Genomic DNA, 13,240 nt, shown 5'->3' on the forward strand with positions numbered 1-13,240 from the left:
TCTGGTGTCAGTTTATGCTCAATATACAGAAGACTCAAAACAATGCAGGATCTTCAGCTTAACTGGAATTTGACAAAGCTAAAATCCATGAACACAGACTAAAGAGGTGTGCTTGTGTATAGCTGAAAGTAGCAAACTTTTTATCTGCAGTTAATTCAGTAATGAAAACTAAAGTATTCCACTACTTTGACAGCATATTCTAAGCTACATGCCTTGCATACTTCAATCAGTTTCAGAATTTCAGCAGTAATATTTGGATCAGAACAATCTCTATAGATGCTGATTTCATTAACCCTTGCCCAAAGCCTTACACCACAGTAAGTGAAGAGGGCACAGAACTGTTGCTCTTTCATAACACCTTTCATCTCATTGACAAGACATCTCTTTGATTTGATCCAGTTCTCTGCACTCAGCAGTTTTAAGTATTCCACAAGCCTACTGAACCCTTGCAGTTCCCCACTCTCCACTGCATTTACTATCTTTGCTCTTACTATCCAAAGCCAAGGCTGGGGAACAGGGAGAGTTACAACTATTTACACTGTGCTAAAATACAGTGGTGAGAGTAAGGGCGTCACTAATACTCTGCAAACCTCCAGTTGCTGGGGATTTCTTCAGTGAATTCCCCAGAGAATGTTGGGAACTGAACTGAACGCCACACTCTGTTGAGGAGTCTCCATCAGAAACAAAAGAGAGCCTTCAAGCCTGTTTTAAATATACCAACAGGACAAAACCAGACATTTAAGTATGGAAAACTTCCAGCATGTTTTATGAGCTGCCTATCTCCTGCTCAGTATCTCCAAAGTTTAAAAACCAAACACAAACAAAAAGAAATCACAACCCCCATAGGCAGGCAACAAAAGTCAAAAGCATTAACATAAATGTTTTTACAAGCAGTGGTCAAACCTTTCAAATGCCCTAGAAAAACCTAGCCAACATTCAGACAGTCAATTGCAAGTGAAATGTCTCACCTTGAATTTTTGTGTTTATCTCAAATGGACTTGCACGTCCTTTTTAAAAAAGGTCAATCTCACTTTATTTATTCCTGTTATCCTGAAAGCTGTTAGAATTTTATTCTCCAGCTGGTCAGAAACCTTTAAGCTTGTAGTTTATGTATTCACAACATACCTACATTATTTGCTTAGTTCCAGTATTACACTTGAACTGTAGCCAAATTATCTCTGTTTAAAACACCAACTACTTTGAAGCAGTTATATTATTCTTGAACCTTATCACTGTTACAGAGAAAGACAAGCCAGACGTTTTCCCTCTACAAATTTCACTGTAGTATGGCAGGAAATATTTCTGTAAATTAAAAAAAAAAATATATATTTCACAGGAACTCTTACTGATATGTATAAATTTTTAATAAAGAGAGGGCTATTACATCTGTGGTCCCTTGGCCTGCTGTTACACACTCTGTTCAGAATACAACTAAGGTTTGTTCAGAGCCTGTCAGTAGTTACCCATAACAAGGTGTCTTTTGCTGCAAACCTTCTCTCCAATAACTACCCTTCACAGTGCTTCCAGTGTCCCTCATGACATACTCAATCCAAACCTCACCTAACACTCTACTGTGTGACAGGTCACTTCACTTGAGCTAGAACAGCGAGCTTCATCACAAGGACAAAAAGAAACACATCCAAGTGAGGCATGTGAAAATTTGAAGCTTAGCTCACCTTTAAACACATTGGTTTGGACACCTCATCTGTGTACAAGACACAGTGCATACATTTTCATCCAGTGAATGTTACTGCACAGAAATAATGCTACACAGGGGTTTTTTTCTAATATTTATTTCTTCACCTGCAAACTGTAGCAAAACATGATCAGCTTTATTATGCAGACAGGTATCCCTCTAACATTAGAGATTTAGGCATGTATAAATAGAAGAGCTCTTAGGAAAGGAAAACATTTTGAGAAATGAACAAACCTTCAATTTAACTTTGTGACTTCCAATACCAATGGTTAAAATGATGCAGCTCATTCATTCCAAGAGATACAACAGCACCTTAAAGTGGCTGATCTATTCCCCAGTAACATTTTTCACATAACAATGTGTTAAAGTTACAAATACTGATATGCACAAATAGCTATTTTCTAAGAAAAATATGTACAGTACTGCAGCATAATGAGTGTGGTATCTGCAATAACTTATTAGCCAATTTTAATACACATGATACCGCTACTTTTTACCTGCCACTTCACAGGTTCAAGGATGTTACCACAGCCCTCTGTTTTGCACGTTATTACCTGGTGGGGGGTTGGTTTTCTTGTTTTTTGTGTCGGGTGGTTTTTTTTTTTTTCTTTTTGAAACTTTTTAAAGGTACACAATGCAGGCTTTTATTTTTACTTCTTAAAGACTTCTTTTGTGTTTAAAGCTAATATCAGTGAAACAAGACAACAGTGCAAGAGGCGCAGAGATGTTATGTGACCACATAAGAGTTCTTTTGGGTAAAGTGTCTATAAGGCTATAAGAAAGGATTGGTTGATGAGCTTCCTGTTGGAAATTGTCCTGTTGGTGCACCAGCCTGGGGGAAAAGGAACAAAGAAAAATAAGGCAAGTATTTAGGATTTTTTTCCCATTGTAAATCATAAATCAGAATATATTTAAAAAAACCTACTGGGGAATACTTCTGTTTTATATTGCAATCTGCTTTTTGCTGCTTCTCTGGAATTACACTACTCTGGGAACATGTATGAATGTACCTCTGCTTTGATCTGAACCTCCTTACAAATGGCATATCATCTGAATAGTGAGCAGCAGTGAGGACAGTCACATGCTTCCTTCCTTATTAAAAGCAAGAAACCCCCTAATCTTTGTGTATCTCTAAATTAAGTGTTACAGACTATTCTTTGGACATACAGAAGTCACTGACATGCAACAACTCACCATAAAAGGGTTACTAGATACTCCAACAGCTGCAACTTGTCCAAAAGGAGTTACTACAGGCTTTGCTTGACCAAATGTAGCAAAACCTGCTCCTTGGAAAGAAAAGGAAAAAAAAATATTAATACTAGTAAACAATGTTCAAAGAGTTCTTTGCTGCAGCTCCCAGCCAAAATTAAGAGTAAGTTTGAACTGCAGAATCAGCAGGACTGATCCTACTTAAACACAATCAGGAATGTAAGTGTAAAACACTGTAGCTGGGCTTTTTGTTTGTTTTCAACTGTTCACAACTCATCAATCTCCAATTCTACATATATGCTTTTTTCAATGTTATACCATATAAATTCAGGGAGAAAATAGTTTCCAATTTTCTCTTGCTTGTGTTCTATGAAGCTAGAGAAAGTGTAATAGTGTGTTGCAGACATCCCCAAACAGCCCTTCTTGCCTAAAACCCCTTTAAGCCTGGGAACACTTACCATTTCAGTATGAGATTCTGGTATAATTTCAGTTTGATAATTACACAATTGCACCCAGCCACATCAGAAGACTCATCTACAGTGGCAGAACAGTGTGGGAACCTTTCATCAACATTACTATCAAGTTCGTGCAGAAATAAATATCCTCCCGTTACTGCCAACTTATAGACAGACCATTTTCTCCATGTTTCTGATTTAGACAAGGTTATCTAAAATATGCAGACCTACCATTTGGCTGCTGAGCAAAAGCAGTCTGTTGAGGGAAAGCTGCCTGGGTTGGGAACGTGGGCTGCTGGAAGTTGCCACTATAACTAGTAGGAAGACTGTAGGAGGCAGGAGTTCCAAATCCTGCCGGCATGCTCATGGATGCAGTACCAAATGTTGCTGCTAGTAGGCAAAAAATAACATGCAATTATTTGTAAGAAATCTTTTTTTTTTTTTTTTCCATGAAACAGATTGCTATAAGGCCATGTTAAAAGTCTTCTGATGCCCTCTGTGACTGGATGAAAGTTTGATTCAACTTCCACAGCCACTGAACTGATTTGTTCCCTTCCATCACCACCAAGTGGGTGCACAATTTGCCTTTATACTTTAAAAATGAATGGTGTTATTTAAAATTTAGTAGATCCAGCACATTCAGATATACTTTCTGAAGAGGAAATTATTTTTTGTTCTCTGTGTTATCATATATTTCCCCCACACTTTTTCTGGTAGAAGTCTGTACACATAAGAAGCAAGCAGGTTCAGGCAGCCTAAGCCCCTCTGTTTTTCTCCTTCTGAGAAAAGCATGAAAGGATTTTCCTATTTCAAGCTGCACTACAGAAGGTTATAAATTAAAAAAAAATAAAACAAAAAACAAAGGGATACATGCATCCCATTTTATCATCCCATCTTTAATGTCTTTAAGGAGATTCTCACCATGCACATTATTTGCACACAAAGTTTCTGTTGCAAACCCTCTTACTGTTGAGGTAGAACTTAAAACAAAAAGAGCCCAAAACTTTTCATCTGATTCTCTGCTGAATATTTCAAGTAAAGAACACACAGCTCATAAGCATTTCCCCATGCCTTCAGCAAATAAACAGGAGCACATGAGGTGCAAAAGTATAGTAACAAAACCATTATTCAGTCTTTTGGGAGTTATTCTTGTAAAGAGAAGTGTATAGGAAGGTTTTTGGTACAAATACAGACACCAGGTATTCTATGCTAGTTAAACAGGACTTCTCTTTTGACATGTTACTATGCAAGCTCTATGTTTAAAAAAGCTAATAAAATAAATTTAATACAGCTTAATTATCAGTTGAAGTATTTACCCCAAAAGCGTTCAAGGGCAAGACATTATACAGACAAAGTGTAGACAAGTGCACGCAAAACTAAGGTACTAACACTGTTCTCAAGTTACAGTGAGCAGAGCAGCTACTCCACAGCAAACTTGGCTAAAACAGCAAAAAGAAGCACAACAAAATCAGCAGGGGACTTGGGATATCCCAAAAGGCATCAAACTACTGTTGGCATAAACTTCAGCAGTCATTCATAAGCACTATATGGTGACCATGGATGATACCAATAATGGTTTTGTTTTGGTTGCTCGACAGGATGTCTACGTATGCTCTTCTCTCCCTCTGCCCAGCTGCCAAATACCCACACCCACTCCATTTTTAAGAAGTCTTCCACAATTCTTCGTGCAGAGAACCAGATAGCTGTCAATAAGCTTTTACAAGCAAGAACAATTAGCCACAAGAAACTTGATACCAAATGTGGCCACCTACCAAAATGAGCCTGAGGAAATATGTGAGAGTGCATTGCTCCCGAGAGGCCTTATGGAAGCCACAAAGAGACCAGACAATGTCAAATCATTTATACACTCTTGAACAGTCATTTCTTAGTTTTATATATATATATATAGAGAGAGAGAAATAGATACACATATATGTACCAAACAGTTCATCAACAGCATGACCAGCAATAGATTAGTATTAGAAAACCATCAGACATAAGCTCTACAAAGCAGATCTCCCATGTACTAAATAACAAAGTTCATGCAGGAAGAACACAAAAGCACAAGCCATAAGTTTACACCTTACACTGAAAGGGGCTGAACATTATCTTTACTTGTACACATTATCTCTGTCACCTACTGTGGAACATCAGGATGCTGCCAAAGGCTTGGAACCTCAGCAAGCCAGGGACAGCTGCATAGAAGGTGGAAGGACAGAGGTGCCACATTCAAAGAAATTTATCTAAAGAGGCTACAAATTCTTAATGATGATCTAAACTAGCCCATTTAGAAATGGGATTAAAATAAAGAAAAAGGGTATTTTGGGCATTAAATATCTAACAATAGCTAACAAATTTACCCGCATAATATCTCAAAAGGGATTGAAAACAGAAATAATTTCAACAGAGGACACAAAGTTATCAAATCAGTTTTTAACTCAGCCTACCTAAATCACTGAGCAACCCACAACTCAAATGGCAAAATGCACACATCAGCAGATTTTAATCTGTTGAAGTCCAGCTAACAGATAAAAGTGTCAAAATTCAGCAATTGCTCTGGGGAGGAAAATCAGCATAACCTAGTAGCCATCTAATCCAAGTTCATAGTTTTAAAGAAGTTTGCTTTCTTAAAAAGTGATGAAATTTTGCCCATAGAATTATGATTCTACAGAACCATCCCACAGAAAATTAATATAAAAAAAGTGCAAAGATTAAACATACACTTTAAAAAAGAGACACTAATGTACTAATTAAGTGGACTGATGAGGAGCTAGCATCCCAAGAGCCTTGTGATGAGTCTGACTCCAGCTCTTGTTTTGAGAGCTTTCCACGCTTCAAAATAAAGAAATTAACAAGAAGGGCTTTCAAAATCCTTGATTTCAGGGCTTCCTTTTATGAGGCATGCTCTAAAGCCAAGATTACAGTCTTGGAAGGAAGCCAGCTGGTGATACATCCACTATAAACAGGTAGAGCTCAAACAGATCATTTTGACATTTTTCATTGCCACCATTTGAAATCCTAGACTTGCACCTCAACACTGAGCAAACACACAACACTTCAAATAGACTAGGGACAGATAATACAGAACATCTTTAAGAAACATATTACACAGATACAGGAAAAAAGAATCAATGCAATTCTTTAAAGAAAGTTTCTCAAACACTCAAAGTATTTATTTTCTAACCTGTTGCTCCTCGGCTATTGGTCTGGAATGGATTTGTTGAAGGTGCCACTGGGGCAACAGGGGCAGCTACAAATGGATTTGTGGAAGGTGTTGCTGAAAGATTAAAGACATTTTATTAAGCAAGCATTTCTCTAACAGCAAATCTGACTCACATGAAGCCTATACAGCCTTTAAAACAAACACACATAAATGCCTAAAATTAGGCCAAAACTCAGGAATGTATAAGATACAATACAAATACAGTTAAATACAATAAAAATACAGAGGTACTTTTTGTTAATAGTACCTTTATTAGCTTCAGTAGTAGTAGTATCAAAGCAGAGCATAATCAAGTAAATAATACTAGATTGTTTGCTTACAGTCCCCAAAGGGTGGTTGTAATACTTCCATACCTCCAAATGGAGCAGGCACACTTGAAGATGCAGGCTGTGTCTGTGCAGTAGCAGCTACAGGTACTGTTCCAAAAGCATTGCTGGAAATAATTTATACAATTCATTCAGTGAAGTCAGAATTGCTTGTTTAATAATTAAATACAATTTACAGTTACTCCTGGCATGTAAAAGAAAGGGGATAAACACTTTTGTGCAGTTTGCAGACTGCAAAGTACCTCCCTGATGCCAGGGTCAGACACTCTCACTAGTGCTGAGCAATGAAATGTCATCTCCACCAACAGCAGCAGAAGGAATATAGAGCTAAGGCCAACAGCATAAAGGTTGCTTAGCAGAAGCCTTAGGGGCACTTGCAATGCCAAGCCCCTAACAGGCATTTGGTATTTGTTACTTAAGTAATCCAGAAAAGAAACGGGTGGCACCATTTACATTATAAATATCTGAATTCTTTTTTCAGGGATGATCCTACGATTTTGAGTATGCACACAACTACTCTGCAGAGCAAAGTACTAACAGGTTCAGCATGTCATGACTAGAAAGGTGCAGAGAACAATCCACTGAGAGCGTTCTTAGAGTATGCTAGCCCTCAGTCCTGCCATTATTGAAAACAAGAGATACAGTTTCAGCAGTACCTCTAAATTCATTCAGTGCTTCCCCGTTTAGATAAGACCAGATTTGAGAAAGGACTCCCAGCTGCTCTGTGCTGCTGCAGCAGCAGCGCGGGGCGCGTACCTGCTGACGTTACTGGTGGCCGTGTACGCGTTGCTGGAGGTGGCCGTGGAGCTGAACACGCTGTCCAGCTCCGCCAGCGCCGCGTACTTGTCCGAAGATGCGCTTGACTGGTTGGGGGCTGACAAGGCAGGGCCTGCTGAGGACACTGCTGTGCTGAAGCCACTTCCCTGCTCACTCCCACCTAGAAAGAAAGCAAGCAGATTAAGCACACTGAGATGGTTTCACTTTCTGCCCTGCTGACATTGAGAACTAAAGGAAAGTTCACAGACGGTTGCAGACTTAAAGATTAAATATGCACTAGGGGATAGAGGAAAAAGTATTTAACAAGGCATTAGCTGTTAGCAGAATGTCCTGCCTCTATAGGTACTCTGCAGCCCCAAAGAGCTTTTGTTTTCCTAGAAAAATAATCCATTCGTCTTCAACTAGAAAATGAACAGAACACCTAACCTCAAATAATCCATTTCAGAACTAACCTCTGGAGTACAAATCAACATAATTTTTAAGACTCCATTCAAGAAGAACTATATTTGAGTAACAGAATAACTAGCTTTTTCTCCTCAATTTACTATCAACTAAATCCAAATATCACTGCTCCTATTTTATGAAAAACTAAAGCCAGCTGTTTTTGTGGCAGACAGGTAAGAAAGCTGCTCTGGTAGCTCTTTGCAACAACTGCAGCTCTTCACTCCAGAGCATCCACTATAGATTTTAGTACAAATATAAAATACAGATTTGTATTTTTGTATGTTTTCACTATTGAAGTAATGATTATTTAGATATTTTAATTTTGAACTACTCATCTCAATGGGAAATAGGTTCCCAAAAAGCATCATTTTGGAATAATGTCTTAAAACTCGAATTTTGCACGTTTAAGGGTACATTGACAGAAAATTCTAGAGATCACTTAGAGAAGGGAAATTTTGAAATACTGTTACAGTACTTCAACAAGCACAGTCATCCTTGTGGTAACTATACACATATAGAATAACCATGGCAAAAAAATAAAGTTTAATACCTTGCCCTGCACTGAAGATATTATCTAAATTAGCAAGAGCTGCATATTTGTCAGCTGACTGAAGATTCAGTTTATTCACTGCAGCTTTACTGGCTGCAGTTGCTGTGGCGTTGCTCTGAGAAGCATTGAAGGATCCAAAATCAGCACTGGAGGATTTGGGGAAGTTATCAAAGTGAGCAAAATTAGCATTCACTGATCCAGCACTTCCACCTGTAACAAATTAAGTTAAACATGATCAATGCTCCAAAGTTAGAAAGTCTCTCCAACTGTAACTGATGGTACAATAACCCTCCCTTTGTGGCTATGTGAGGCAATGTGCTTGCCTGCCCCATCCTACCCATTTAAGGCTCTTTGCCATTTCCTTCAGAGTTCAGTGGGCCGTCAGAAAAATACTATAATACAGTGTTTTGACTGTGTATCAGGGATAAACACCCCAAACTTCAACACTTTAAACCACAGTCATAATTTGATCCTGAAAACTATATGCTATTTTCAGCTGTTAAAAGTAATTTCAACAATAAAAGCTTCCTAGAAAAAGACTTATTTGTCTTAATCTTTAATATTCAAAATACAGAAGCTTCATTTCCCTACCATAAGTGGCTAACAAATAGCTACTATTTACATTTACTTAGTGGTTCAATGTTTAGTCATTTCAGATGTCAGCCATAATCCTAAGCAAAAAAAAAGTGCCTGGAAACCCAAAAGTTATGCAATTTCATGCCCAGGTTTAGAGTTTGGTTCTCTTTTCTCAAGAGTTTTAGACTGCAACCAATCAGGAAGGAGGTTGGGGGAAGACACAGCACAGCTTTTTTATAATAAATCTCCACTGAAGTCAGAGATACATCAATTTTGGAAATTTGATGTGAGTCCACACAACTGAACTTCAGATCAAGTATGACACCATGAGCTTCCATCTCTTCATTGTCCAGACAATTTAATCTAGGCAGGTCACATACTTAAATTTAAGTGAGTAGTTCCACTAAGTGAATCGCATTTTATAACAGTTGTTGATGATTCCACTCATACTACAGAACTTTCTAAAACAGAAACACAACTTTCTAAAAGCATAAGCAACAAGTTGAAACATATGCAACAGTAGGAATGGAAGTGCTATACTACAATGGCATAAAATGAAGCAAGCTGAGTTTTCCACTGCGTGGAACTTACTGTGTACAGCCTGGAGAGGAAAAGCTGAAGTAAATTCACCAAAACTGCAGCTAGATGAAAGCGTTCTGAACGCTGGACAGCCAGAAATTGTGTGTGGGTTAAAGTTAACATAAGAAGGGAGAAAGAAAATTTGAAAAAAAAGTTTAAAACAACACCACACTCAAAAGAAAAAAAAAAGGAAAAGAAAGTCAGTCAGCCAAAGATCTAGACAAACAGCAAGTGTAAACTCAAGCAGAAGTTCTAAAGCATGATCAAATTAAAGGAAAGCAAAATAAATCAGCAATAGGCTCTACACATGAAGTCAAACATATTTAAGTGTGTGCATATGCTATACATATGCATAGACACACACTCGTTTGGTACTGTGACATCCTTTTGAATCTACTGAAGTGCTTCTCTTAGAAGACAGAGTCAATTCAATACTTATTAAAAGCAGTAGAGTTTATTCTTTTCATAGTTATTTCAGGTGTAGAGCTAACAAACACAGTGCCATAAATCAGACTTCTGAGTAGCATTAGGGGAAAAAAAAAATCAACACCAAACACAAGGAATTCATTTTGAGTTTCCCCAGAGCTTCAGATGGTTTGATCACATTAAAGCAGGCAGATGCAAGAAAAAACTCAACTTCAGTACCTTTCAACATAAAGGTAAGGATTATTTCAATTAAGTATTAATCAAAAGTGCTAGGACTTCTACCTGTATTTTGGGGCTGAAAAGGAGACTGACTTGCTGTGGGGAAACCTCCAAAATTACTCGAGCCACTAGACTGTCCAAATGCATCAAAGTTTGCAAAACCTGCATTGGCAGAGTTCTGCGCTGTAAATCGCAAAGGAACAAAACATGTTAATGGATATGGGAAATAAACACAAAAACAGATGTAGTAACTGAATTCATGGTCATGACAGCCTTCAAGGGTTATGTCCTACCATGCTGCTTTTGACATGAAGAAAATGACATGTTATTCTACAGCTGAAAGTTGTCTTTGAACACGCTCTCTCAAATCACAGAGCTGGATCAATTAATGCTACTTCTGTCCTTCCCACACAAGCTGCTACTCACAACTGCATGAACCAATGGAATCCACTCCAGCTTAACCCTAAGTGTTTACAGTGCTGGCTGCTCAGGAAAAAACAGCCATAAAGTACAAAATAACTAGTTGCCAAAACTAGAACCTGCGAGCTAACTGAACATTTCTTTGTGCATAAAAATCAGAAGGTATTCTTGTAACATATTGGCAATTCAAATTCCTCATACACCAAGTGCTTCTTCCTCAGGTGATTTGGTTGGCACAGCTTGAATAGTTTTGGCTAGATTTATAAATTCATTTAACTGGAAAATTCCTTCTTTAAAAAAAATAAATCAGAGTACAGAAATATTGAAAATCAGTAGCAGTGGCATTCATAGTGTATCCACAAAATAAAACCCAATGAAATTTCAAACAGAATTTCAGTTTTCGCCTTCCTTTCGTGCCATACTATAGGAGAAAACAGAAGTTAACACTAATCTGATTTTGACTAGCTGGACATGCAAGCATCTATAGATTCAACAGGGATTGCACACCTAAACTGGTAAGGTCCACAGAAGCCCTTTAACACTATTATAAGCAAGAAAAAAAAATGGTTTTAATTAAATGCAAACCAAACCTTTTTATAAAGATAACTTGAGTTCCTACCTAAAGAAAGCTCACGAAACACCTTCTGGAATAACAGATGGCAATACATTATATTTTTAGGTTAAAGTTTGTTTATTTTGGAGAGATTTTGCAGATTAAGTATATACAAAGAGAATAAATTATGCTGATTGCTGAAGTACTGTAACTTAATAATCTGATACTGCTAATTAAAAGTTTTATTATTTCAATTAATTTCTATTCAAAAGCATCTGTACCACAGACTTATAAACTGAAAGGACATTTTAATACAAATTACTGTACTCCACAATGTTGCTAATATAAATTAGGAGGAAAGTGCCTGCATTTTCTTTCCCAGAGTACCCTGGGAGAGAGGATGAGGTTTGGCTGGACTCAATACTACATTTAATAAACCATGTGTATAAGCATTAGGTTACAGAGCATGGTTTTGGCAGCAGGGAGCAGCCAGGGTGGTCCCTGTGAGGACAGAACAGAAGCTGCCCCCATTGCTGCACAGCTGCTGCAGCTCCAAGATTGCCCCACCACTGCCCAAAGCTAAGGATACCAGCAGTGCTGGCTGGGGCACTGTGTTTAAAAAGGTTAAAAACCAGTGTGCAGCAGCTGTGGCAGAGAGGAGTGAGGAAAACGCAAGAGAAAACACTGCAGATACCAAGGCCAGCTAAGAGGGAGGGAAAGACATGCTCCAAGCCCATGGAGAAGACCATGGTAAGGAAGGCAGTGCCACTGCAGCCCATGAAGGACCATGGTGTAACACATTCACACTGCAGCCTGTGCAGGAGCCATGCCAGGGCAGGTAGGGAAGGCATGAGGAGGCTGGAGCTCATGGAAGGCTGCTGCTGGAGCAGGTTTTCTGGCAGGAGCTGTGACCTTGCCTGAAGGACAGCACCCCATGGAAAGGGCCCATGCTGGAGCAGTTCTAGAAGAACTGACACCCATGGCAAGGGCTCACATTCCAAGAAGTTTGAGAAGGACCATAACCCATGGCAGGGGAAGGACCCCACACTGGAGCAGGGGAACAGCATGAGGAAGAAGTAGCAACAGAGACAAAATCTTCCTACTTAACTGCAATGCCCATTCCCCAGCCCCCTCATGAGGAGGAGCTAATATGGTCAGGAGTGAAATTACACCTCACAAGAAGGGATGAAGGTGGGTTTGGTTTGACTTTTTACCTATCCTACTCTATTATTAAGTGTCAACAAACTAAATCAAGTCTAGTTTGCCCAGTTACTTTCTCTTGACACATCAGCTTTTTTGTGTCTTCTCCCCCAACCCTGCTGATGGGAGAGTGAACATACAGCCCTGTGGGCACCTGGAACCCACCACAGCATGAGAGTCAGCAAGGAAAAAAAAATCCAAGTGAAAGCAAGATCTTGGGAAAGTTATTTTCACCTTTGAAGTATGCAAAAAGTTGGCACAAACAGACAAAAAATTACTTCCATGATGTCCGCTGTATTGGTTCAAACAGCATTTTACAGACTCCAAATCCCAAAGTTTGAGTTGTTTTGGTTTTTAAACCAGTAGTTTTTAATAGGAATAGATTAAGAATTTACTTTAAAAATGAAAGTGATACTTTTACCCTAATGCATCAATTGGACAGGCAAGAGACTGATGTTTAGACTGATGCAAAGAGGATTAAGTATTAAATGTCACTTCTAGAATAAGGGCAAGATTATTCCTTTTAACCACTCACACAAACAGAAAACTATGTAAATCTTAAATGAAATATCTTTTGGGTTCAAATG

General features: G+C 38.5%; 1 protein-coding gene across 6 annotated transcripts in view; it reads right to left on the minus strand.

The window, feature by feature from the left end:
• Positions 1-2,314: 2,314 nt before the first annotated feature.
• AGFG1 (ArfGAP with FG repeats 1) overlaps positions 2,315-13,240 on the minus strand; it is a 35,690-nt gene continuing 24,764 nt past the window's right edge. For 2 of the 6 annotated variants that reach the window (XM_041414437.1, XM_041414441.1), the window contains exons 6-14: positions 10,544-10,663; positions 9,848-10,006; positions 8,681-8,890; positions 7,666-7,846; positions 6,937-7,016; positions 6,545-6,637; positions 3,592-3,750; positions 2,891-2,982; positions 2,315-2,528 (exon numbers count right to left, since the gene is read on the minus strand). In XM_041414437.1, coding sequence (XP_041270371.1) covers positions 2,469-2,528; positions 2,891-2,982; positions 3,592-3,750; positions 6,545-6,637; positions 6,937-7,016; positions 7,666-7,846; positions 8,681-8,890; positions 9,848-10,006; positions 10,544-10,663 — 1,154 coding nt within the window. In that variant the 3' untranslated portion in view covers positions 2,315-2,468. The remainder of the gene's footprint in view (positions 2,529-2,890; positions 2,983-3,591; positions 3,751-6,544; positions 6,638-6,936; positions 7,017-7,665; positions 7,847-8,680; positions 8,891-9,847; positions 10,007-10,543; positions 10,664-13,240) is intronic. The other 4 variants (XM_041414438.1, XM_041414440.1, XM_041414439.1 and 1 more) reach the window with 4 other exon arrangements.

Source organism: Onychostruthus taczanowskii, unplaced genomic scaffold (genome assembly GCF_017590055.1).
Source record: "Onychostruthus taczanowskii isolate IOZ18803 unplaced genomic scaffold, ASM1759005v1 scaffold45, whole genome shotgun sequence".
In the NCBI taxonomy this organism is placed as follows: domain Eukaryota; kingdom Metazoa; phylum Chordata; class Aves; order Passeriformes; family Passeridae; genus Onychostruthus; species Onychostruthus taczanowskii.